Source organism: Eleutherodactylus coqui, chromosome 7, assembly GCF_035609145.1.
Source record: "Eleutherodactylus coqui strain aEleCoq1 chromosome 7, aEleCoq1.hap1, whole genome shotgun sequence".
NCBI lineage: Eukaryota > Metazoa > Chordata > Amphibia > Anura > Eleutherodactylidae > Eleutherodactylus > Eleutherodactylus coqui.
This window is the reverse complement of record NC_089843.1, coordinates 1,900,320-1,927,004: the sequence shown is the minus strand read 5'-3', so window position 1 is coordinate 1,927,004 and position 26,685 is coordinate 1,900,320. Positions and strand designations below refer to the sequence as shown.

General features: G+C 47.3%; 1 protein-coding gene across 5 annotated transcripts in view; it reads right to left on the bottom strand.

The window, feature by feature from the left end:
* Positions 1 to 26,685, bottom strand: part of LOC136572290 (zinc finger protein 585A-like) — a 335,481-nt gene that overhangs the window by 307,917 nt on the left and 879 nt on the right. For 4 of the 5 annotated variants that reach the window (XM_066572729.1, XM_066572721.1, XM_066572723.1 and 1 more), the window contains exons 2-7: positions 21,206 to 21,358; positions 20,952 to 21,104; positions 20,757 to 20,880; positions 20,559 to 20,650; positions 20,334 to 20,444; positions 20,080 to 20,232 (exon numbers count right to left, since the gene is read on the bottom strand). In XM_066572729.1, the coding sequence (XP_066428826.1) occupies positions 20,080 to 20,232; positions 20,334 to 20,444; positions 20,559 to 20,650; positions 20,757 to 20,880; positions 20,952 to 21,104; positions 21,206 to 21,310 (738 nt within the window). In that variant the 5' untranslated portion in view covers positions 21,311 to 21,358. Of the gene's footprint in view, positions 1 to 20,079; positions 20,233 to 20,333; positions 20,445 to 20,517; positions 20,651 to 20,756; positions 20,881 to 20,951; positions 21,105 to 21,205; positions 21,359 to 26,685 lie in introns of those variants that run through there. The other variant, XM_066572724.1, reaches the window with a different exon arrangement.

Below are 26,685 nucleotides of genomic sequence, written 5' to 3'. Positions count from 1 at the left end.
GCTTCTGCTGTAAATAGTTCTTGCACAATTTGGAGGTGTGTTTAGGGTCATTGTCCTGTTGTAGGATGAAATTGGTTCCAATCAAGCGCTGTCCACTGGGTATTGCATGGCGTTGCAAAATGGAGTGATAGCCTTCCTTATTCAGAATCCCTTTTACCCTGTACAAATCTCCCACCTTACCAGCACCAAAGCAACCCCAGACCATCACATTACCTCCACCATGCTTAACAGATGGCGTCAGGCATTCTTCCAGCATCTTTTCATTTGTTCTGCGTCTCACAAACGTTCTTCTTTGTGATCCAAACACCTCAAACTTGGATTCATCCGTCCACAACACTTTTTTCCAGTCTTCCTCTGTCCAATGTCTGTGTTCTTTTGCCCATCTTAATCTTTTTCTTTTATTGGCCAGTCTCAGATATGGCTTTTTCTTTGCCACTCTGCCCTGAAGCCCAAAATCCCGCAACCGCCTCTTCACTGTAGATGTTGACACTGGTGTTTTGCGGGTACTATTTAATGAAGATGCCAGTTGGGTACCTGTGAGGCGTCTGTTTCTCAAACTAGAGACTCTAATGTGCTTATCTTCTTGCTTAGTTGTGCAACGCGGCCTCCCACTTCTTTTTCTACTCTGGTTAGAGCCTGTTTGTGCTGTCCTCTGAAGGGAGTAGTACACACCGTTGTAGGAAATCTTCAATTTCTTAGCAATTTCTCGCATGGAATAGCCTTCATTTCTAAGAACAAGAATAGACTGTCGAGTTTCAGATGACAGTTCTCTTTTTCTGGCCATTTTGAGCGTTTAATTGACCCCACAAATGTGATGCTCCAGAAACTCAATCTGCTCACAGGAAGGTCAGTTTTGTAGCTTCTGTAACGAGCTAGACTGTTTTCAGATGTGTGAACATGATTGCACAAGGGTTTTCTAATCATCAATTAGCCTTCTGAGCCAATGAGCAAACACATTGTACCATTAGAACACTGGAGTGATAGTTGCTGGAAATGGGCCTCTATTCACCTTTGTAGATTTTGCACAAAAAACCAGACATTTGCAGCTAGAATAGTCATTTACCACATTAGCAATGTATAGAGTGCATTTGTTTAAAGTTAGGACTAGTTTAAAGTTATCTTCATTGTAAAGTACAGTGCTTTTCCTTCAAAAATAAGGACATTTCAATGTGACCCCAAACTTTTGAACGGTAGTGTATATATATATATATATATATATATATATATATATATATACACACACACACACACATTTTATATATATATGTCAAGTGGCCCTGGAAATACGACCCCAACCAACAGACACAAGGTTTGGGGGATGCGAACGATTTGGACACGGTGCAGCAAACCAAGGTGAGGACATATTCTTTCCTCCCCCGTTGTACATCCACATTCTGTGTGCAAGCGTTAGCTGAGTAATTTCCATCTAAAGGGTTAATTTTTTTGTTAAATGGTCCCTTGTGTATTGAAGAGCCCCGTTTTAGGAGTTCCCTGCTCTGTGTGGCTATGCTGTAAATTGTTGTTTCCACATCAGATAGTTCTGATTGTTAGTTTGTCCTGGTCCCACATTCTGACGAGGATTTGATGGTTTCTCGAGGTCAGAGATAGTTTGCAGCTTCTCAGCCGTATAAACATCTACTCTTAGGGTTATTAGAATTACTCTGGGAAACATATTTGTAAGTAGTTGATGGTGACAGCCAGACCATAAAGGGTTGCTTCTAAGCTGTAAACCATGGGTAATGCTAGCTGTAAAGCTGATGATGATCTAGATAGGATGTCCACAGCAGGACAGATGTGCCATGTGTAGCTGAGCATGAATGTCTTCGATGATGGTGCAGGGGTTTTGTCTGATAACTTGTATTGGCTCGGTGGTGAATGTCTAGGCAGGTGACAAAGGGTAAAAGATAGCTGAAGTTACAAGATGGCGATTGTCACATGTGCTTTGTGTGAAGGACAAAGAAGGTCAGCCCTTCTCCACCATCTGAGGGTTCCACGCTGGACGTGTCATAGATGATGTTTCCTCTCTATTGCCTCAAGATGGCCGTGTTGTCAGTGTGGCCAATAGCAGTCTGCATACCTTAATACGTGTCTTGTGTGTAGAGCTCCTAGACACTGCCCTTTACCAGCGCTCAGTCAAGCCACGCCCCGGTGCCCATTTCAGTGCCAGGCATGGCCCAGCAGCCATTTTGAATACTGCTGTAACAATAACTTCGGGCCATCTTAGCTCCACAGCAGGCACGGGTTGGCTTCTCACCTCTTTTAAATCTTCTACCTGGCATTCCAATGCTTGCACCAGTGGCACTCTGTGACACAACCCCAATATCGGCAGCACAACACCAATGATGAGTGCCTTCTCTCAACTGAGTGGGAATATTGAAAACCCTCCATCCCGGCTGCCCCCCGGATTATCTGCCCTGCAGCCTGTGTTAGTCCCACTTCATGCCGTTTTGCCCGGCATTCTGCTTAAATTGCCCGCACATATAGTAGTTGATGGAAAGATCTGGGGGATCTTTGCAGCTTTAAAGTGTGTGTGTGTGGGGGGGTTGGGGGATAGGGGGATCCTTTAATCCCCTCATTCATGCAGTCTGTGTCCCTCTATGACATAAAGCAACTTCATGCAGAATCTGTGGGAAAACAGGATTTTTTTTACCGATAATGCCCATTCTTGAAGACTTCATGACGGCATACACTGAAGGTTGCATCGCTGCTGACCTGAAGGGACAGGAAGAGGCAGAGGATAAAAAATACCTCCCGTCCACCAACACCGGTGTGTTATAAACAGCAACAGTGACCGTATACTTAACCAGAAGGTGTGTTTTTATTGGCATCACACACCTCAGACAATGAAGTAATATACATACACATTACCTCATGTGAAGAATTAAACATGTCGGGGGGGGGGGGGGGGCGTATGCTGTCATGATGTCTTCAAGAAAGGGAATTAGAGGTAAGAAAGAAAAATTCCCGTTTTCCCTACATCATGACAGCATACGCTGGAGGAATACCAGATAACTGGCATGGGCTTTTTAGGGAGGGATTACTGCTTGTAGCGCCTTCCTCCCGGAGGTTGCATCCTGACTAGATTTAACGTCCAGCCTGTAATGTTTGATAAATGTGTAGCTAGAGGCCCACGTGGCCACAAATTTGGTCAATTGAGGCGTGTGCTCTTTCCGCCCAGGAACACGCCACCGCCCAGGTACAGTGGGCTTTCAGTCCTTCTGGAAGAGGAATGCCCTTGGCCTTGTAAGCCTCCTGGACGGCTCGCCTGAACCATAGGGCGATCGAGTCTCTAGAAACAGCCCTTCCTTTGGCCTGCCCCTGAAATCGAACAAAAAGTTTGTCAGTCTTCCTGAAACTTTTTGTCACCTCAAGGTACACTAGTACTGGTCTTTTTATGTCTAAATTGTGGAGTTTTTGCTCCTTCTTATTTTTGAAGTCCTGACAAAAAGCTGGAATAACAATTTTCTGGCCTCTATGGAAATCTGACAAGACTTTGGGCTGGAAGGAAGGGTCCAAAGTAAATGAGATTTTGTCAGGGTGAATAGTCATATATGGGGCCCTCTGTGATAGGGCCTGGATTTCACCCACGCGCCTAGCTGACATAACTGCCACAAGAAGAGCTACCTTATATGTCAGCATGCCGATGGATAGGTCTCTAAGAGGTTCAAACGGGGGTTCACAAAAAGCCTGGAGGACTATAGTCAAATCCCAGGGGGGCGCAGTAAGCCTTGTGAATGGATGAAGTCTACTCGCCCTTCTAAGACATTTTTTAATCCATCTGTGTTCCACAAGCACAAGATTAAAGAATGCCCCCAAGGCCGCCACCTGGACCTTGAGAGTATTCGGGCTCAACCCTATTATCCAGGCGCTCCTGGAGAAAATCCAGTATTCTAGGGATATCTGATTGATCTAACTGTTGCATATTTTGACCTGTCCACTCCGAGAATTTTTTCCAAATTCTTGAATAAATCTTTTTAGTTGAAGGCTTAAGGCTCTCGCGAATAGTGGAAACCACATTACTAGATAAAATTTTAAACGTTCAACATCCAGGCCGCCAGCCTGAATTTGTAAACCTCCGGGTAAAGAGGGCCCTGCAGGAGTAAATCTGGTCATGAAGGGAGTTGGAAAGGCTCTCCCACTGAAAGTGATCTCAGGAGAGGGAACTAGGGTCTTTGGGGCCAATAGAGAGCTACTAGAATCACTGACAAACTTGACTGCAGTAACTTTCTTAGGAGGAACAGGATCAGAGGCAAAGGGGGAAAAGCGTACGCTAAGTCCCAAACCCAAGGGTGAAAGAGGGTGTCCGTGCCTAAGGCTTGTTTCTCTGAGCCTCAAGAAAAAAAGCGACGGCACTTGGTATTTGTGCTTGATGCAAACAGGTCTATCTCGGGTCCCCCCCATTTCATCACGAGTAAGTCGAGCACCTCAGGATGAAGCTTCCACTCTCCTGGATCCACTTTCTTCATGCTGAGAAAGTCTGCGGCTGTATTCTCGGCTCCTTTTATATGGAAAGCTGACAGTGACCTGGTTGTAAGCTCCGTCCAATGAAGGATCTTTCCCGCCAGGTGCTGAAGTAGAGGATTCCTGGTGGTACCCTGGTGGGGAATGAGTGACACTGCCGTCATGTTATCTGAGAAAACCCTAACGTGCTTCATCCCTAACTCTGCTTGGAGGCTATGTAGAGATTTCCAAACTGCATTAAGTTCTCTAAAATTAGATGAACTGGTTCTCCCATTGGGGTCCCAGGTACCCTGTATGTGACCACCCTCAAAGTGGGCCTCCCACCCCTTGGTGCTGGCATCAGTCATTATTACTATCGCGGGGTCTAGATTCCATTTGAATGCCCAAAAAAGGTTGTCTGAGGACAACCACCAGCGAAGGAAGGATCTAGCCCTAGAGGAAATAAGGATTGTTTTAACAAGCGATGCCTGCGACCAATTCCAGAGATTAAGTGCCTGAAAATCACGGCTGTGGAACTGGGCCCAGGGAACCACATTAATGCATTAAGTCATTAACCCCAGGATCCACATAACTTCTCTGATTGACACTCCAGATTTCTTACATAGAGCTAAACATTCGTCACAAATGAGTTGTTTCCTTAGGGGAGGAAGGGACAAACATTGGAGACAAGAATCCAAAGTGGCTCCCAAGAATTTTTTTCTGAGTTTTTGGTTCCATGTTGGATTTCAGATCATTAATGATCCAGCGCAGGTCCCACAGTAATCGAAGTGTGGTACTTAAAGGGGTTGTCTTGCGAAATCAAGTGGGGTTATGCACTTCTGTATGGCCATATTAATGCACTTTGTAATATACATTGTGCATTAAATATGAGCCATACAGAAGTTATTCACTTACCTGCTCCGTTGCTAGCGTCCCCGTCGCCATGGTTCCGTCTAATTTCGGTGTCTTCTTGCTTTTTTAGACGCGCTTGCGCAGATCCGTCTTCTCCCTTCGGCTCCGCTCGGCAGCATCAGCGTTTTGGCTCCGCCCCCTTGTACGCGTCATCGCGTAGCCCCGCCCCATGCCATGTGCCGGTTCCAGCCTCCTGATTGGCTGGAATCGGCACGTGACGGGGGCGGAGCTACGTGATGACGCGTACAAGGGGGCGGAGCCAAAACGCCGATGCTGCCGAGCGGAGCCGAAGGGAGAAGACGGATCTGCGCAAGCGCGTCTAAAAAAGCAAGAAGACACCGAAATTAGACGGAACCATGGCGACGGGGACGCTAGCAACGGAGCAGGTAAGTGAATAACTTCTGTATGGCTCATATTTAATGCACAATGTATATTACAAAGTGCATTAATATGGCCATACAGAAGTGCATAACCCCACTTGATTTCGAGAGACAACCCCTTTAAAGGAGATGTCCCGCGCCGAAACGGTTTTTTTTTTTTTTAAACCCCCCCCCCGGTTCGGCGCGAGACAACCCCGATGCAGGGGTTAAAAAAACCACCCGCACAGCGCTTACCTGAATCCCGGCGGTCCGGCGTCTTCATACTCACCTGCTGAAGATGGCCGCCGGGATCCTCTGTCTTCATGGACCGCAGGGCTTCTGTGCGGTCCATTGCCGATTCCAGCCTCCTGATTGGCTGGAATCGGCACGTGACGGGGCGGAGCTACACGGAGCTACACGGAGCCCCATAGAGAAGAGGAGAAGACCCGGACTGCGCAAGCGCGGCTAATTTGGCCATCGGAGGGCGAAAATTAGTCGGCACCATGGAGACGAGGACGCCAGCAACGGAGCAGGTAAGTATAAAACTTTTTATAACTTCTGTATGGCTCATAATTAATGCACAATGTACATTACAAAGTGCATTATTATGGCCATGCAGAAGTGTATAGACCCACTTGCTGCCTCGGGACAACCCCTTTAAGTAAGACTTCAGAATTGCCGGAAAATCTGCCACCAGAAGGAAGTCATCCAAATATGGGATGATAACACTTCCCAGATTACGTAGAAAGGCTATCATTTCAATAACAACCCCGGAAAAACCCGCGGAGGGGAGGAAATTTCAAAAGGAAGGCAAATAAACTGGTAGTGATGGATTACCCCTTCAAGTTCCAGCACAAATCTTATAAAATTTTTGGAGGTTAACATAGATGGGGATGTGATCATATGCATCCTTCAGGTCAATAGTAGCCATCACGCTATCCAGACCAATTCGGGGGGGTTAGAGTTCTGATTGTCTCCATCTTAAATTTCCTGTAATCTATGAAATTCTTTAGATCTTTAAGGCTTATTATGGTGCGAGCCATCTGGTTTAGGAACCAGAAAAAGTGGGGAGTAAAACCCTTTCCCCCATTCCCTTCTGGGGACGGGGGTAACAGCATCAAGGTCCAACAGGTTCTGCACTCCCTTAAGGAGAGCCTGCTCTAGAATTGGAGACTGCACCGAGGTTAACACGAACCTATCCGGGGACAACCTATCCACTACCAGATGTAGAACCCATTCATTGGTTGTTATATTTTGCCAACTGGTATGGAAATAGGCTAATCTTCCGCCTACCGTGCATGGAGATGTAGACTGAGGGACAACTGTAAGGATCTTACCCCTTCCTCCCTTTGGGTAAGACCACCTCCCCCTGTTTTTTCCTTTCCCTATATAGGCCGGAACTGAGGGATGTGGAGTGAAGGGTCTTTTAGGAGGTCTGATAGCTGTCAGCCTCTGGAATTTGTCTGCTGCTTTTTCAAGTAGGCGATCCAGGTCTGGTCCGAACATGCGTAGACCCCGAAAGGGTAAAGTACACATTTTGTTCTTGGAGGTAACGTCTCCTGACCATTTTTTTTACCCATACTGCCCTTCTGGCCGTGTTGGATAAAGCTGCCATGCGAGCTCCAAAGCGGACTGACTCCATGGTAGCATCTGCCAGGAATCCTGTGGCCATCTGAAGTAAAGGAATGCCATTTGCAATTTCCTCTCGAGGCTTTTTGATCAGTTAGAGAGGTAAGCTGATCCAACCAGACCGCCATGGAGCATGCTACCAAAGTAGCTGCACTGTTGGTTTTCATGACCAAACTCGATGAGGACTAGGCCTTCCACCTTGTTGTCCTTTGGATCTTTCAGATAGGACGTATCCTCAAAGGGTGGCCCTGTTTTCTTTGCCCCCATAGAGATAGATGTATCGATCTTCGGCATTTAGTCAAAGATAGCAACGCCTCTATGCAAAAACAAAAGTGGCTCCTTAAATTCCTTAGAAATCAGAAGAGTTTGATCCACACAATTCTACTCATTTAGAATCAACGGTTTATGTGTGATGTTCACGAGATACATGGATCTGCGTTGAGGTGACAGGCCCGCAGACATGTCATGGTGTGCTGTGCGAGGTTGTGGTATGTCATCTTCAACTTGCATGGACCTATGGACCGCTTTTAATAAACAATCCATGTTAGCGGTGGAGAATAGATATTTTTTCTTCTCCTGCGCCACTTCACTTAATTTCCCCAAAGCGATGTCCTCAGCCATGTCAGTCAGACTCTGACATTGCCACAGCTGATCTTCTTGCGGCCCCTGAGGGCCCTGGCTGGAGATCAGAGAGGGAGGATTGCATTTCTTCCCGGACGACCATCAAGACTTCAGATATAAGTGTGCAGACGAGTTCAAGGGAATTGGAGGGCGATTTCAAGTTTGTTTTTTTTTATACCCAGTTATGTAAAAAGCCGAGATCTGCTCCCATCACTTCTATAGTAGAAAAGTAGAGGGGAGCGCTCACTCGAAGGATGCTGGGGGACACAGTTGATAGAGGGTCCCAAGTTCTTAAGGGAAGGCAGGAGGTTGTAGGTGCTGGAAGCAATCTCATACATATGAGAGAGCAGCTGAGGGAAACTCCGATCATGTGATGAGGGAGGAGAAGTAATTATAACAAAGTGAAAAACTCCTCAGCGCTCACACCATCAGAATGAAATGGAGGATATACATCTGAAGATAGAAATGTATAACTGACTTCGTGGGGGCGCCCCTGGCATAGGCGCCTCCTGATCCAAGACAGCGTATCAAGAAGTGGCAGAAAATCGCAGTGATGAAAGGTCCCACGGTTTAATATACAAACTAAAATAAATACTAGACACAACGCGTTCGGCCGGACGGCCTTCATCAGGTGTATAAGATACAAACAATCATATATTTATAGCAAATAACAATAAAGGACCTGATAATTGATGTGACCTGTAGCAAAGGAAGGTGGTGAGACATGTAAGGGTGTGGCATAATGCTGACGTCCGGGGGGTCGGCGCCTGGTCATGTAGCTACATGTTGCGGAGGGGTAGCTCGTGACGTAATTGTAGCGCGTCAGATGGTACGGCTCCGAGACGTGTAGTGATTGTTACGCATCATATGATGCGACTGTGGGCGTGTCGCCAGCGTCTGATGTAATGGCGCATGGTCATGTGACCATGTGTCATAGGGAAATAGCTGATGGACTCGTCAGAAGGTGCGGCTGTGGGCGTGCCTATGCTCTGTCACGTGATTGCACCATAGCGATGCGGCGGCCACATGACAGTACCAAGACATGTGACCTGACGGAAGTAAAGTGCCGCAGATGTTGGTATTCAATGAAACATAGTGACAAGTAATGAATATTCCTATCTAATGATCAGAGATGGCAGGGTTATGGTACATATGGAATTCTATATGGAGCTCGTTGCTCATGGAGTTCATGATGGTCTATGCTAATAAGATACCTAGAGTGAATATTGTGGAAGTGGCATTCTAGGTGTCTGGATCAGCCAAATAGGCTTATACTGATAGGAGAAGATAAACACTGATGGTGACTGTAACTGCTGGAATTCCTATCATAGAGGTGGAGGTGGGTTTGTACATCAATAAATGAGGTCATATAAATAACCAACTCACCGTTACGTTAATTATGGCAAAAGTTATTTTTATAGGTATATCTAAGTATTAGGGTAAAAATGTATTTAGATTAAAAATAGAATATAAAATAATAATATATATATTAACCCCTTAACGACTGCCCCATCGGGAAACTACGTCCTCAGAAACTGGGCTTTAATCCTAGAGGACGTAGTTTTATGCATCCTCTTAGAATTAATGCCCACTTGCCTGAGGACGTGACAGCTCCATGCTGTCGGTGCCCACAGGTAGCCGACAGCATGGAGCTGTCATCCCAGGATGCGGGCAGTCCCCCCCGGCATTGCGATCGGCGCTATCCAATGGATAGCGCCGATCGCAAAAAAGTAAAGAAAACTGTGTAAAAAGTTAGATATTCAGCTGCCCTGCTAAATCGGATCCATCAGGGCAGCTGAAAATACTCACCCGCCTTCTCCCCGCTGCTGCCTGAAGATGTGGTCCTCCCAGACCCGCCGCCGACCTTCTGCGCATGCGCGCCAGACGATGACGTCACGCGCAGAAGCCCGGGTGTCCCCGGCAAATTTAAAAACTCCTGGCTCCCGGCTCCTGAAGGTAGCCAAGAACCAGGAGGTGTTACCGGGGACCGCTGTGAGTGGTCCCCGGGCACGCGATCGCCGCTATGCATCGGATCCATGAGGGGAGGTGAAAATACTCTCCTCGGATCCTCTGCGATGTCCCGGGACCCGAAGTGCCCGTCTGCGCATGCGATGTCAATCATCGGGCGCGTGCACAGAGGGGCTCGAGCCCCGGGAAATTTAAAATCCCTCTGCTCTGGGCTGCCATGTGTAGCCCAGAGCAGAGGGATGTCACAAGGGATATGATCACTGTTATCCAATGGATGACAGTGATCATGTATAGTAAAAAAAAGTGTAAAAAGTAACTAAAAAAAAGGGTAAAAAGTAAAAAAAAAAAAAAGGGTAAAAAGTTAAAAAAAAAGTTTTAAAAAGTTTTAAAAAGTTAAAAAAGCTTGCATTTCATCTCCCCCCACGGATCATATCCGTGAGGGAGGATGAAATGAAGTACCTAAGGCCCGCGAATTTATCCACGGACCTTACCCCAGCTTCTGCGCACGCCGCCGTCGCCACAATGGCAGGCGCATGCGCAAAAGCTGTGATAATTTAAAATCTCCCTGCTCCTGGCTATAAAACTTAGCCAAGAGCCTGGAGATTTCACGGGGGGGCCGCGGTGAGCGGTTCCTGGTCACGTGTTCGCCGTTATCCAATGGATAAGGGCGATCACGTAAAAGTAAAAAAAAGGTGAAGCTTCATCTCCCCTAACCGATGCGATCGCTGAGAGGAGATGAAACTTTTTACTGGAGGCCTCCGTTTTTGCACCCCTGACGTGATCTTCCTTCGTGAACTTTCCCGGGTTCTGCACATGCGACCGCCGGCAAAACACCGGACACATGCGCAGGAGTCGGGGAGCACAGGAAATTTAAAATCTCCTTGCTCCCAGCGACCAACGGTCGCCGATAGCCTGGAGCAGTGACGGGTGGCCTCGTTGAGCGGTCCCCGGTCACGTGATAAAAAGGTAGCGATCTACCTTTGGCCGGTCTCACATGACCAGATAGGAATTACGGATTCCGCATGCGTCTGATCCGCGGTAATACGCAGATCAATCGCATTGGATTACACAATTCCGCTCACATTAGCGGGTCGGAATTACGTAATCCACTGGCAGAAAAGAGAACGCAGCAGGTTCTGTTTTACCGCGGCTATCGGCAGCATAGAGCCCATTGTGCTCCATGGTCATGGATATACCCGCAGCCCATACCCAACTATGTTGTAAACGGGCTGCGGGTACCCGTGTCATCGCTAAGCGATGGTGCGGGAAATACAAGCAAAAAAAGTACTGCGCATGACCGCCCGTGTGAGTAGGCAGTGATGCGCAGTACATTACGTGGCCGTACGCCGGGTCACAGCCGGGCTCACAGATGGGATCCGCTGCAGGCCCCCGCAAGCGGATCCCGCCTACGGCTGCGTGAGCCCGGCGTTATTCAGACCGCTACCTGTAATACGTAATTTACAAGAAGCCCCGGGAACGCTCGCCTTCATGCAGGTCCAGGAGCAGCTTGTTGAGCGCCATCTCTGTGAGACCGCCGCACCTCATCAAGCTTACGGAGACTCACGGAGCGCCACTTTTTACACCCCATACCCGCCACTGAGGTCAAGAAATGACCCCCAAAAAGCATGAGAGGAGGAGGGATACCCGGTTTTATTGCCCCATGTGCCTATTCCAACCAGCCTCCGTAATTACCCCTGTCTTTGGAAATACTACACAGTTCACATTATTACTTTTATCTAAGATTTGGGGAACGCCGAAAAGGGCGCGGAGGGGGAGGGGGGGGGATATTTTTTAAGGTGTCAATTTTTATTCCGTACAAGTGGGCAATGGGGCCTGGAATTTATTCAGTTGTGCCCTGAAATCCAGCGGGTGTTCCCTCTATTATAGGCCTTGCCATGTTTCCTGTAAGTAGATTAGGGCCACAATGGGTATGTTTTTGAACACGGGACAAACGGGGGTATCCATTTTGGGGTGAACGTCTTCATTCCTATGTACACTGTACAAAAAAAACAGTTTTTAAATTGACAAAATTGCCAAAAAAATGAAAATCGTTATTTTTTCCTTCTGCTTTGCTTAGATTTATTCAAATACTGTGGGGTCAAAATACGCAATACACCCCTAGATGAACACGTTAAGGGGTCTAGTTTTTAAAATGGGGTCATTTGAGGGGGTTCTCCATCGTTTTGGCCGTTCAATGGCTCTATAAGTGGGCAATGGGGCCTGGAATTTATTCCGTTGTACCCTGAAATCCAACGGGTGCTCCTTCTATTATAGGCCTAGCCATGTGTCCTTTAAGTAGATTAGGGCCACAAGGGGTATGGTTCTGAACACGGGACAAACAGGGGTATTCATTTTGGGGTGAACGTTTTCATTTCTATGTGTGCTGTACAAAAAAAATTGATACAACTGCCAAAAAAATGAAAATTGTAATTTTTTTCCTACTGCTTTGCTTAGATTTATTCCAAAATTGTAGTGTAAAAATACACAGTACACCCCTAGATGAATTCGTTAAGGGGTCTAGTTTTCAAAATGGGGTCATTTGTTGGGGTTCTCTGTCGTTTTGGCCGCTCAAGGGCTCTACAAGTGGGCAATGGGGCCTAAATCACCTTCATGCTAAATTTCTGTTCTGAAAGACACCGACTACTCCTTTCATTTTGGGCCCCATTGTGCATCCAGACATAAGATTAGGGCCATAATGGGTATGTCTCCGAACACGGGACAAACAGGGGTATCCATTTTGGGGTGGAAGTCTTCACTCATGTGTGTGCTGTACAAAAAAAGCAGTTTTTAAAATGACAGAATTGACAAAAAAACGAAAATCACATTTTTTTCCTTTTGCTTTGCTTGAATTCATTCAAAAGCTGTGGGGTCAAAATGGGCAGTACGCCCCTAGATAAATCGTTAAGGGGTGTAGTTTTCAAAATGGGGTCACTTGTGGGGGTTCTCTTTGGTTTTGGCCGCTCAAGAGCTCTACAAATGTGCCATGGGGCCTAAAACGCCTTCAAGCAAAATTTGTGTTCTGAAAGCCACCGGCTGCTCCTTTCATTTTGGTCCCCGTTGTGCATCCAGACATAAGATTAGGGCCACAATGGGTATGTCTCTGAACACGGGAGAAACGGGGGTATCCATTTTGGGGTGTAAATCCTCATTTTCATGTGTACTATACGAAAGAAATATGTCTTTAAAATGACATATTTGCAAAAATATGACATTTTATTTTTTCTCCTCTAAATTTAATTAATTCCTGGAAAAAAAACTGTGGGGTCAAAATACTCCTGACACCCCTCAGTGGATACATTAAGGGGTGTAGTTTTTAAAATGGGGTCATTTGTGGGGGTATCTATTATTCTGACACTCATGAGCCTTTACAAACTTGGCTTGGTGCAGGAAAACAAAGTGTTCCTCAAAATGCTGAAAAGTAATGTTAAATTTGTATGTCCTCTAAATGGTTAAAAAAAACACAAAAGTTTTTCAAGTGTGCATTCAGAATAAAGTAAACAGATGGAAATACATATCTTATCAAAAATTTGTACAGTATGTTTGGACATATTTGAGATATTACAGTTGAAAATGTGAAAAAAATGACAATTTTTTCAAAATGTTCCCAATTTTGGTGCTTTTAATAAATATACACAAATTATATTGGTCTGTTTTTACAACCAAAATGAAATACAACATGTGGCGAAAAAACAATGTCAGAATCACTTGGATATGTATAGCCTTTACGGAGTTATGCTACGTTGAACGACACATGTCAGATTTCCAAAATTTGGCTTCGTCACTAAGGCGCAAACAGGCTTCGTCACTAAGGGGTTAAATGTATATATTTAAAAAAAAATTTTAATTTCTCTAAAGTCTCATTTAAGCCGTACGGGACTAGGGTATTGAAATGGTAAATGTAAAACATTTCCTTCGTTCTTAATTTTGAAAATTCACCATTTGGGACTTGTTCAACTGGGGTGATTTTGAGATGGGTGGGGTCCGATGAGTGATGTGTAAAGAAATGTTTTGAAATACTGTGTTTAAGAAAACTTTTTTTTATGTTTGATCTATGTTGATTTAAGCGGCTGCGCAGGGCGTTAACCGTGCGTCCAATATACTTCAATTTACAAGGACATTCTGTTAAATAGATGACGTAGCTGGATGCGCAGTTCAAAAATTGAGTGATATGGAATGGGGGGATGTCTGTACCTATTTCTATGATTGATATGGAATGGGGGGATGTCTGTACCTATTTCTATGATTGATATGGAATGGGGGGATGTCTGTACCTATTTCAATGATTGATATGGAATGGGGGGGATGTCTGTACCTATTTCTATGATTGATATGGAATGGGGGGATGTCTGTACCTATTTCTATGATTGATATGGGGGGGAGGTCTGTACCTATTTCTATGATTGATATGGAATGGGGGGATGTCTGTACCTATTTCTATGATTGATATGGAATGGGGGGATGTCTGTACCTATTTCTATGATTGATATGGAATGGGGGGATGTCTGTACCTATTTCTATGATTGATATGGGGGGGGATGTCTGTACCTATTTCTATGATTGATATGGGGGGGAGGTCTGTACCTATTTCTATGATTGATATGGAATGGGGGGATGTCTGTACCTATTTCTATGATTGATATGGAATGGGGGGATGTCTGTACCTATTTCTATGATTGATATGGAATGGGGGGATGTCTGTACCTATTTCTATGATTGATATGGAATGGGGGGATGTCTGTACCTATTTCTATGATTGATATGGAATGGGGGGATGTCTGTACCTATTTCTATGATTGATATGGGGGGGATGTCTGTACCTATTTCTATGATTGATATGGGGGGGAGGTCTGTACCTATTTCTATGATTGATATGGAATGGGGGGATGTCTGTACCTATTTCTATGATTGATATGGAATGGGGGGATGTCTGTACCTATGTCCATTTCCTTACGTTTATGGCAGATGTTTTGACATTTGCAAGTGGGTTTACCGCATCTAAAAACTCCTGTAGTTTGTGATAAGAAAGTAGGTATTTTTGTTTTGGACTTGGGTCTGAATTGTCGTGGTTGTGAGGGAGCTAAAATGTTAGCTAATGTTCGGCTTCTTCTAAAGACAATTTTTGGAAGGGGGGGTATTTCTGATGTAAGGTATGGGTCTGATTTCAGAATATGCCTATGCTTTCTGATAATATCCTTAAGTTCTTTATGGTGAGTTGTAACGGGTGATCAAATTACAGTCTTGAAAGTGTTGTTTTTTTATTTGGGGTGCGTTGATGTGGTTTGGAGATTGGATGCCCCTACCTTCTAGTTTGGCTCTAGTATGAGAGTTGGAAATTAATGTTTTGGGGTATTTCTTGTCTGTGAATCTTTTGGCCAAGATTTCGGATTGTTTCTCATATTCTTGAATGGTCGAGCAATTGCGTCTAATACGCTTAAATTGGCCAAAGGCACGTTTAGCTTCCACTGTTTCGCGTGGTTGCTGCGAAAATCGAGAAAACTGTTCGCATCCACAGCTTTGAAGTGGGTCTTTGTTTGTATTTTCCCTGCTTCTCTATTGATGTCCAGGTCTAAGAAGGTGGCTTTGGTTTGGATGATAGATCCTGTGAATTCTCAGTTCCACATGTTAGAATTTATGTGGTGGACAAAATTAGAGATTTCTTCCAGGGCGCTGTCCCATATGAGGATGATGTCGTCAATAAATCTTTTGTAGAATTTAATGTAAGGGTCAAGAAAAGACTCCCATGTACAAGTTGGCATAAACTGGGGCGCCTTTTGTACCCATCGCAGTGCCGCACGTTTGGATGAAAAAGCAGTTGTTAAATTTAAAAAAGTTATTGTGTAAAATAAAATGTAAAGCATCTAAAATGAATAGTTTTGTCTGGGGGGGTTCGTGGATCCTGGTCTAGATAATACTTAACTGCTTGTAAACCTTGTGTGTGATCACTATGGTGCAATCGTGACAGAGCATAGACACGCCCACAGCCGCGCCTTCTGACGAGTCCATCAGCTATTTCCCTATGACACATGGTCACATGACCATGCGCCATTACGTCAGACGCTGGCGACACGCCCACAGTCGCATCATATGACGCGTAACAATCACTACACGTCTCGGAGCCGTACCATCTGACGCGCTACAATTACGTCACGAGCTACCCCTCCGCAACATGTAGCTACATGACCAGGCGCCGACCCCCCGGACGTCAGCATTATGCCACGCCCTTACATGTCTCACCACCTTCCTTTGCTACAGGTCACATCAATTATCAGGTACTTTATTGTTATTTGCTATAAATATATGATTGTTTGTATCTTATACACCTGAAGAAGGCCGTCCGGCCGAACGCGTTGTGTATAGTATTTATTTTAGTTTGTATATTAAACCTTTCATCACTGCGATTTTCTGCCACTTCTTGATACGCGGTCTTGGATCAGGAGGCGCCTATGCCAGGGGCGCCCCCACGAAGTAGGTTATACATTTCTATCTTCAGATGTATATCCTCCATTTCATTCTGATGGTGTGAGCGCTGAGGAGTTTTTCACTTTGTTATAATTACTTCTATAGTGGTAGCGTCTCATCTTCATTTTTTTGCCTTTGTATATGTCAGTCTTCACTGCAGCTCTGGCATTCCATTCATGAACTCAGAAGTTCAGGATAAGCAGTGATAAATATTGCCTGCCCAGTAAACCTTTTCCACTTGCCTGACCAAGCATAGAAAAAAAAATGTTCCCACCTTGTACATTGTGGTCTAGTTTTTTTCTTCTCAGCCCTGATGATACAGTACTATACTAAGCTTTTCAGCCTTCACTGTACAGAAATGAATGGACATACTGCACTGTCCTCATGCCAGCTCAGGCTGGTCGCCAACGCCCTGTGGCATATTACTCGGCATGCCTTCACCCTGTTGCTTGTGGTGCGCCCTCTTGTGATAGAAACAGTAGCAGCAGCTGCACATAAGTTCTGAGATAGGTTTCAGTATTAGGCTCCATGATGTCCTGGTGATATTGGCAGAAGTTCAGCTCAAACTTTGGTCCACAGCACGTCACTTTCGCCTACAGGGCACTCTGCTCATGCCACTCAACGTGTCAGCATTGAAACACCCTCAACCCTACTACCCTGCTGCATTTGGAAGAAGCATGCTCAAGAAAACATGGCTAGGATCTACACGGACGCACGCTATGGCTTTGGCATTGCTCATGACTATGGAACCATCTGGAGAGTGGGTTGTTCTTGACAGCAAATGAAAAAACTATTAAAAACAGTAAAAGGTGTACATGCACTGATGGAAGCCCTCTTGATGCCCGAGAGAGTGGCCTTAAATAATAACAAAAGGCCACTCCAAGCATGGCAGAAATGGGCAACTGTAAATCAACGGTCTGATCAAGCTGCAAAGGCAGCCACACAGAAGCCCAGACTTGATCCTACAGGGGTTCGGGCGGTACAGATACCCCCTCAGATGTCACTCTTGGTGGATTATGACCTGTTGATACAGTTACAAAAGAAGGCAACTAAGGGGGAGAAAGGAACACTGGGAACCAGCAGGAGGGGCAGAGACACCTGGAGATACATGGATGGTATCCAACAAGCCTTGTCTCCACAGGCCCTTATTTCATCATGGCTCCAGCCTCCCATGGGAATACATACCTGTCACAAACATCTATGACAGATGTGGCCGCAAGTCACTGGTCTGCACCAGGATTTAGCGTCACGGCAGCTAAACACACAGGGCTGCCTGATTTGTGCACAGAGCGTGGGGAGGTCTGTATAGGCTCCCATGCAGTGCACCCCCCTGTCCGGACTACCCATTTCAGCGTCTTCAAGTAGACTTCTTCCAACTGCCAAGGGTAGGCAGATGCGAGTTCGTTCTGGTCTGCCTAGACTTATTCTCCGGGTAGCCAGTCTGGCATACCCGCTCACAAACGCCACCACCAAAACCTGATCTGAGGTGATAAAAAGTAATGAAAGTGTTCAGGGTAGAACAGGTCTTTCCTGCTCCGTACCATCCACACAGCAGTGGTAGAGCAGAGAGCTTAAATGGTACCTTAGAAACCACGATCCAGAAGGCCATGGCAGAGCTCAATAGACCATGGACCAAGTGCTTCCCTCTGGTACTCTACTCCGTAAGGTACACACCGGACAGAATAGGCCTCAGCCCATATGAGGTACTTTTTGGGTCGGCCCCAAGGTTAGGATTGTATTTACTGTGATAAGTCCAGATGCAGCCTGGTAGCCTGACAAACTGTGTTATTGGTCTCACAAAAGACCTAACTATTGTATATTCTCGAGTGTTTGCTTCCCTTCCAGATCCAGAGACTGACACGGAGACCCATGACCTGCTCCTCGGAGACTGGGTCTATGTGAAGATATAACTAGTGTATATTCTCCAGTGCTTCCCTTCCAGATCCAGAGACTGACACGGAGACCCATGACCTGCTCCCCGGAGATTGGGTCTATGTGAAGATATAACTAGTGTATATTCTCCAGTGCTTCCCTTCCAGATCCAGAGACTGACATGGAGATCCATGACCTGCTCCCCGGAGATATGTGAAGAGATAACTAGTGTATATTCTCCAGTGCTTCCCTTCCAGATCCTGGCAGCGTAGAAGGAATGCATTCTGTGAAACGAGGCGGTTGGGTCGTTACCAAAAGACATGCCCGTAAAGCTCTAGAACCCAGACGACGTTCCATAACAAGTGTTCCGGACCACCGCTAGAGATGTTCAGCTGGAAGGACAAATCCAATTGGATACAAGCGTCTCGTTGTAAGAGAGTCTTCCCACCATGATGAACATAAGCTTTCTCTTAGGTTGTTCAATCCGTTATCTCTCTCACAGCTATGGTTCTAGAACTAAGGCTCTGAAGGGTCTAACTGGCTTCTCTAAAGAACTAGCTGCAAAGTCTGGCATCTCCGCCCCCTTTGGTAATTGGTGGACTGATACTTTCGGCAGATGGAGCCACCGGATTTCATCTTTTGCTATAACCTTAGTGACTATTCTTACTGACATTGCTATTATTGGCTGCTGCATTACTTTGTGCTTTCAGGGATTTATCTGAGACTCTTGACAAAGCTGTCCCTGTTATGTATGGTGCTTTGCCTACTGACAATGAAGCTAAATCTGATTTTGGTCACCCCTCTCTTCATGCAGTGCCCTCCTATGAAACTTTTTCTTGTGAGCCGAGGGGTGCATCAGTCAGTGGATCTGAAGAAGTCACGTAGGAAGCTGGCTTATGTCACTAGGGCATTGGTAAGTACCTGGCTGGCTGTTCTCCTAGCTGCTCCAAGAAACAAAAGGAGGGACTGTAAGAGTAATTATATATATATATATATATATATATATATATATATATATATATATATATCTTGTCATATGTTTCTCATATCAGTCTAGGCAAGCATATATATATATATATATATATATACACACACACACATACACGTATATATATACACACACACATTCTAGTACATCTATCTTCCTAGTAAATAGCTAGCAGTAAGATGCTCCATTAGCGCACATTGGCGTGTTGGATTCTTGGGTGGTATCTCCCAGGACTTAGCACTGCTCTCCAGATGTGTTTCTCAGGAGAAAGTCCTAGGATGCCCACAGCTCATGGGGGGGGGGGGGGGGGGGGGCTGCTCCTCACCTCCTCCCTTGGATTTCTTGGTCCAGGCAGGAATATTGATAAAGTCTATTCTCGTTGTGTTTCTTAGGAATCACATGTTCATTAGCAACATATAACCTAAGGCATTAATATATGTTAATCAGTAGTCATTACATCCTAAGCCAATCATGAGTTGTCATGACGTTGGGGGCGTGTATTTGTGTTACTGCATCATTTCCACTATATCTGTATCGTGATGCTGATAATACACCAGAAGTGTATGCTGGTTGGCCAACATGGTGTCAGACTCCGTGACTCTGCATGCATGCTACTTCTTATCATAATTCATTTGGGGCAGCACAGTTAAGTCTAGAGGAAAACCATTGATTTTTCCTGAAACAACATTCCTCCACACTCCCAGCAGTCACCTCTTCTGTCATCAGCCAGAGCCCCCCTGTATAATGTCCCCACACATTCCCCGCAGTCACCTCTCCTGTCATCAGCCAGAGCCCCCCGGTATAATGTCCCCCCACAGTCCCCGCAGTCACCTCTCCTGTCAGCAGCTCCGTCATCTTGTTGGTGAGGTCTAGGACCTTTTGGATCAGGGAGTGAGGGGGAGGAGCTGTGATGGGGCTCCACCCTCCTGACTCCTGGAGATGGATGATGGGAGTCACAGACGCTGTCTTCACTACTGTGTACTCCTGTGGATGATGAGACACTGATCACTACATGGAGGCCAAGAATCCTTCAGTCATTACCTGCTTTACTAGCAGAGAGGAGAGATATCATGTGGAGCTCTCACCTCTCCGGTTATCAGGTCGATCATGTCTAGGGTGAGGTCTAATATCCCTGCAGCCATGTTCCTTCTATCCTTGTCCATCCCTGGTGGGTCATCGATGAGAAGAAGCATCATCTATCAACAACAACAAGATGGACTAGAGCGTCTACTGCAGGCGGCCGGAGGAGTCTAGTAGAAAGCTGCATACATCAACCTATAGAGGATTTGTAGAATCTCAGGGTCATCTACCTGCTGGTTCTCCGGGACATCTTCCTCCGGACGGTCCTGGGAACACAGACGGCTGGGACATCCCTCTGTTGGGGATCTACTACTGGATCCATCTATAGATAATAACCAGAGACTGAATACATTGCATATGTGATGATGGGTGAGTCTAGGTGACTCTCATCACCGCTCTCCTCTATAATCAGGAAGGTCTCCTCTTACCCAGAGATGTACGAGGCTGGTGGTCCTCCATCATGATGTCCTTGTACAGATCCAGATGTCCCTCTAAATACTCCCACTCCTCCATGGAGAAATAGACAGCCACATCTTGACACCTTACAGGCACCTGACAACACAATATCCAGTCATCAGCCAGAGCCCCCCGGTATAATGTCCCCCCACAGTCCCCGCAGTCACCTCTCCTGTCAGAAGCTCCGTCATCTTGTTGGTGAGGTCTAGGACCTTCTGGATCAGGGATTGAGGGGGAGGAGCTGTGATGGGGCTCCACCCTCCAGACTCCTGGAGATGGATGATAGGAGTCACAGCCGCTGTCTTCACTACTGTGTACTCCTGTGGATGATGAGACACTGATCACTACATGGAGGCCAAGAATCCTTCAGTCATTACCTGCTTTACTAGCAGAGAGGAGTGATGTCATGTGGAGCGCTCACCTCTCCGGTTATCAGGTGGATCATGTTTAGGGTGAGGTCTAATATCCCTGCAGCCATGTTCCTTCTGTCCTTGTCCATCCCTGGTGGGTTATCTAGTAAGACCATCCTTCCTCACAGGAGACCTCAGCTGTGAGAGTCCAGCCCCTCCGGCACCTGGGAGAGAACGAGGAGGACTGGATGTAAAACCAAATTTGGAAGGACATCTTCCCTGAAGTCTAGTCACTAACTGGGGATTCTAGAGGACTACTGATAGCGTGTAACGGAGAGGATATATGTATTTATGGGCCAATAGACAATGCTGGCTTTATACCTGAAGTCTAGTCACTAACTGGGGATTGAAGAGGACTACTGATAGCGTGTAACGGAGAGGATATATGTATATATGGGCCAATAGACAACGCTGGCTTTATCCCTGACGTCTAGTCACTAACTGGGGATTCTAGAGGACTACTGATAATCACTAAGCTTAAACATGAGCCAATGACTGAAGGACTAAGGAGAATTGCACGCTTCTCATTGGTCGCTCAGTTTTGACCAGCATAAAAATCATCACTGGCTCGGGCATTTATCGTGCTATTTAACCCTTTAAGGACACAGACCCTTTTCCCCCCCCATTTTCAATTTTTCCTCCCTCCTTTCAAAAATTCTGGACTGTTATTTACTCATCTATGTAGATATCTGGGAGCTGTTGTGGTTTTTTTGCGGGACGACTTGTATTTTTCAGTGGTACCATTTAGTGTACTCAAAAACTATTAAAAAAAAGTTCTGAGTGCAGTGAAATGGTCACTGGTCGGGGGAGGGGCTCTTGTTTTTATGGTGTACAAACTGTAACAAAAATGCTATCTTTATTCTGTGGGTCGGTACGATTACTGCCATACCAAACTTATGTAGTCTATTTGGGGGTTTTTAAAGATATTTAATTTTTTTGAATTATTTTTCTGCCACCATCGCCTTTTTATTTTTCCGTCGACATACTTGTGTGAGGGATCATTTTTTGCGGCACATCCTGCAGTTTCTATCAGTTCGTTTTGGAGTAAATATGACCTATTGCTCATTTTTTATTCCATTTTTTCTTGGAGACAGGGGTGATCAAGAATGTACAATTGTGGCGTTATTTTTTTCTGACAATGGTCACCGTGCGGTAAATCCTGACAGATCCCACTTATACGGACGCAGCAATGCCAAATGGTCTTTTTGTTTTATTATTTAGATTCTTTTATTATAAATATGGCAAAAAGTTGTTTTTTTTTAACTTTTATTACCTTTCTTTTTAAAACTATTTTTTACATCTCTTTAGTCCCCTGAGGGGACCAGAACCTGCAGTGGTTTGATTGCTTCTGCAGTTGACGTAATGCCATAGCATTATATTATACGGCACCACAGGCATGGCTCGATAAGCAATCTACAATGGCAGCCCTGGGACTGTCAAAAAGGACTGTGACATTTAAAGGATTAGAAGCTCCAATTAGCAGTGCTGCGGGCGGGGATGGTCCCTAAGAAATAGCCAGCACCTGCATCATATGGAGTGGAATCGCCTCCATACATACCCTGAACCTGCAGGACATAACTGTACGACCTGTAGCATTAATGGGTTAAACACTCATCGTCCATAGGAATGGAAAAAGACTTTACACCAGACAACTGGCCAAAAAACATTTTGCTACTTTTCAGCAAACTTCTGCACTGGCCTAACCACTCCGAACCAACAGACTCATGGATAATTCATCATAGACTGGTAGAGTCGGAAGGGTCCTCCGGGGTCATCGGGTCCTCCAGGGTCATCGGGTCCTCTAGGGTCATCAGGTCCAACCCCCTGCTCAGTGCAGGATCACTAAATCATCCCAGACAGATGTCTGTCCGGCCTCTGAAGACTTCCATTGAAGGAGAACTCCCCACCTCCCATGGTAACCTGTTCCACTCATTGATCCCCCTCACTGTCTAATATCTAATCTGTGTCTCCTCCCTTTCAGTTTCATCCCTTCTAGTCTTTCCTTGTGCAGATGAGAATAGGGCTGATCCCTCTGCACTGTGACAGCCCTTCAGATATTTGTAGACAGCTATTAGGTCTTTGTTATAAAGAATGAGGTGCTTTGTTGGGATGGCCATAAAGTTAAGGCAGTGACAAGTGGATGTTACTGACCCGCCTGCCGGGGAGGTGTGACACCCTGGATGGTTCCCACAGACTCCCTGGCTCCAAGGCCTTTATTAGTGGACAATCTCTTAATAAGGGTTATTAGTCGTGTGACGGCCCCGGCCCGATCTGAATTATATTTTTGGAATCGGGTGGGCCAGCTGAATGAAGCGCATCTACACATGTTGCGCAATGGGCCCCGTATCACGCCCCCCCCCAAAGGCATATCCATGTACCTGGGTATAATTTATGTGTCATGTTTGAGATTGCTAAAATCATGACTAGAGATATGCGGGGCAGATATTTTTGCTCGGAGGACCCCGTGTGGAGATATGGCCAAAATCGGAAATTATGACACCTACGCCTCTACCCCCACCTCACCCTGAATGACCTCAGAGAGTGCAAGGGGAGGCGTGTTCTGGGGAAACCTTTAAGAACCAGGGGCTCACAGTGACCAGGCTGTCAGACTTAGGAGATCCACTGCTGTGTAAGGCTTTCCGAGGGACTCCACCCGGATCAGCACCCTGGTGACCAGCCCACCTCAGGCCTCTGTGTTGTGTGGCCCTCATCCCCATGGTAACCCCCTTCTCTGTATATATATATATTCAGCCCTACTCGTCAGCTCATTAGTCAGGCCTTGTCCAGCCCACCTCTGGCCTCTGTGTTGTGTGGCCCTCATCCCCAATGGTAACCCCCTTCTCTGTATATATATATATATATATATTCAGCCCTGCTCGTCAGCTCATTAGTCAGGCCTTGTCCATCCCACCTCTGGCCTCTGTGTTGTGTGGCCCTCATCCCCATGGTAACCCCCTTCTCCGTATATATATATATATTCAGCCCTGCTCGTCAGCTCATTAGTCAGGCCTTGTCCAGCCCACCTCTGGCCTCTGTGTTGTGTGGCCCTCATCCCCATGGTAACCCCCTTCTCCGTATATATATATATATATATATTCAGCCCTGCTCGTCAGCTCATTAGTCAGGCCTTGTCCAGCCCACCTCAGGCCTCTGTGTTGTGTGGCCCTCATCCCCATGGTAACCCCCTTCTCCGTATATATATATATTCAGCACTGCTCGTCAGCTCATTAGTCAGGCCTTGTCCATCCTAACACGAGGCATGACGTTCACATTGTGTCCATATCTCATAGTCCGGGTCCAGGTTACCGGTCAGGTACAAGCTGGTGGTGGCAGCGTGTGGGGATGGTAGAGTGCTGGACATGTTAGACCGACCGGGGGGATTGGAGCTTTCATTCTGCATGCGTGCAGGAGCCTGGGAAAGCTGGGTACAGGTCCATCTGTATTCTAAGGACTCTGCGCTTACAATACCGCCAGAGTGATCAGGCTCCGCTGTGACAACTGGTAGCAGCCAGAGCGCTCAAAGTAGTCAATCCGTGGCGAGGCGGGATCGGTCGGGGCTCTGCTGTGACAACTGGTAGCACCGGAAGTCGTCAATTCTTGAGAAATCACTGACTGAACCGGGATCGGTCAGAGTCCCCCCTCTCTCTCTCCGACAAGTATTCTGTTAGTCGCCGCCCACTGTACAAGCTTTTCTATATCTTTCTGAATACTCTCTTCCCTAGTGTTGGCTATCCCTCCCAGCTTTGTGTCGTCGGCACATTTGCTCAGTTTCCCACAATTCCCTCCTCCAGATCATTTATAACAATGTTGGCCAACACTGGGCCCAGGACAGAGCCTTGTGGTCCCCACTTGATACATTCTCCCACTTGGATGTGCAGCCATGTATGACCAGTGTGACCGTGGCCCGTGGGCCGTGCCGCCATGGGAGTTCCCCGGGTCAGGATTACCCGCCCGCTTCTTCACTTCAATAAAAAGACAATGCTTAAATCAAATTCTACAAACAGCTTCCTGCCCGGATGAGCCTGCTGTGCGCGGGGCCACGGTGACATCACATCCGCCACGGTGACATCACATCCGCCACGTTAGTTATGTGACATCACATCCACCACGGTGACATCACATCCACCACGTTAGTTATGTGACATCACATCCACCACGGTGACATCACATCCGCCACGGTGACATCACATCCACCACGGTGACATCACATCCGCCACGGTGACATCACATCCACCACGGTGACATCACATCCACCACGTTAGTTATGTGACATCACATCCACCACGGTGACATCACATCCGCCACGGTGACATCACATCCGCCACGGTGACATCACATCCACCACGGTGACATCACATCCACCACGTTAGTTATGTGACATCACCTGCAATTATCCAGCTCACCATCAGATAGTAGTAGTATGCTGATGGGGGCGGTACGCCTAAGGGATCAGGCTGAGGGGGGGGGGGGGGCGGTACACCTCGGGGATCGGGCTGACGGGGGGGCCATACGCCACGGGGATCGGGCTGACGGGGGCGGTACGCCGCGGGGTTCAGGCTGTTGGCGCCGGTACGCTGCAGAGATCAGACTGATGTGGGGAGGTATGCTGCAGGGATTGGACTGCCGTGGGGCGGTACGCAACAGGGATCGGGCTGATGGGGGCGGTACGTCGCGGGGATCGGGCTGATGGGGGCGGTACGTCGCGGGGATCGGGCTGATGGGGGCGGTACGTCGCGGGGACCGGGATTACGGTACGCCGCAGGGGCTTCCTGACGCGGAGCAGTATGCCATGGGGATCGGGCTGATGGGGGGCAGTACGGCGCGGGGATCGGGCTGATGGGGGGCGGTACGGCGCGGGGATCGGGCTGATGGGGGGCGGTACGGCACGAGGACAGGGCTGACGGGGGGGCAGTACGGCACGGGGATTGGGCTGACGGGGGGCGGTACGCTGCGGGGATCGGGCTGACGGGGGGCGGTACGCCACGGGGATCGGGCTGATGGGGGGCAGTACGGCGCGGGGATCGGGCTGATGGGGGGCGGTACGCTGCGGGGATCGGGCTGATGGGGGGCAGTACGGCGCGGGGATCGGGCTGATGGGGGGCGGTACGGCACGAGGACAGGGCTGACGGGGGGGGCAGTACGGCGCGGGGATTGGGCTGACAGGGGGCGGTACGCTGCGGGGATCGGGCTGATGGGGGGCGGTACGGCGCAGGGATCGGGCTGATGGGGGGCGGTACGGCACGAGGACAGGGCTGACGGGGGGGCAGTACGGCGCGGGGAGTGGGCTGACGGGGGGCGGTACACTGCGGGGATCGGGCTGATGGGGGCGGTACGGCGCGGGGATTGGGCTGACGGGGGGCGGTACGGCGCAGGGATCGGGCTGATGGGGGGCGGTACGGCACGAGGACAGGGCTGACGGGGGGGCAGTACGGCGCGGGGAGTGGGCTGACGGGGGGCGGTACGCTGCGGGGATCGGGCTGATGGGGGCGGT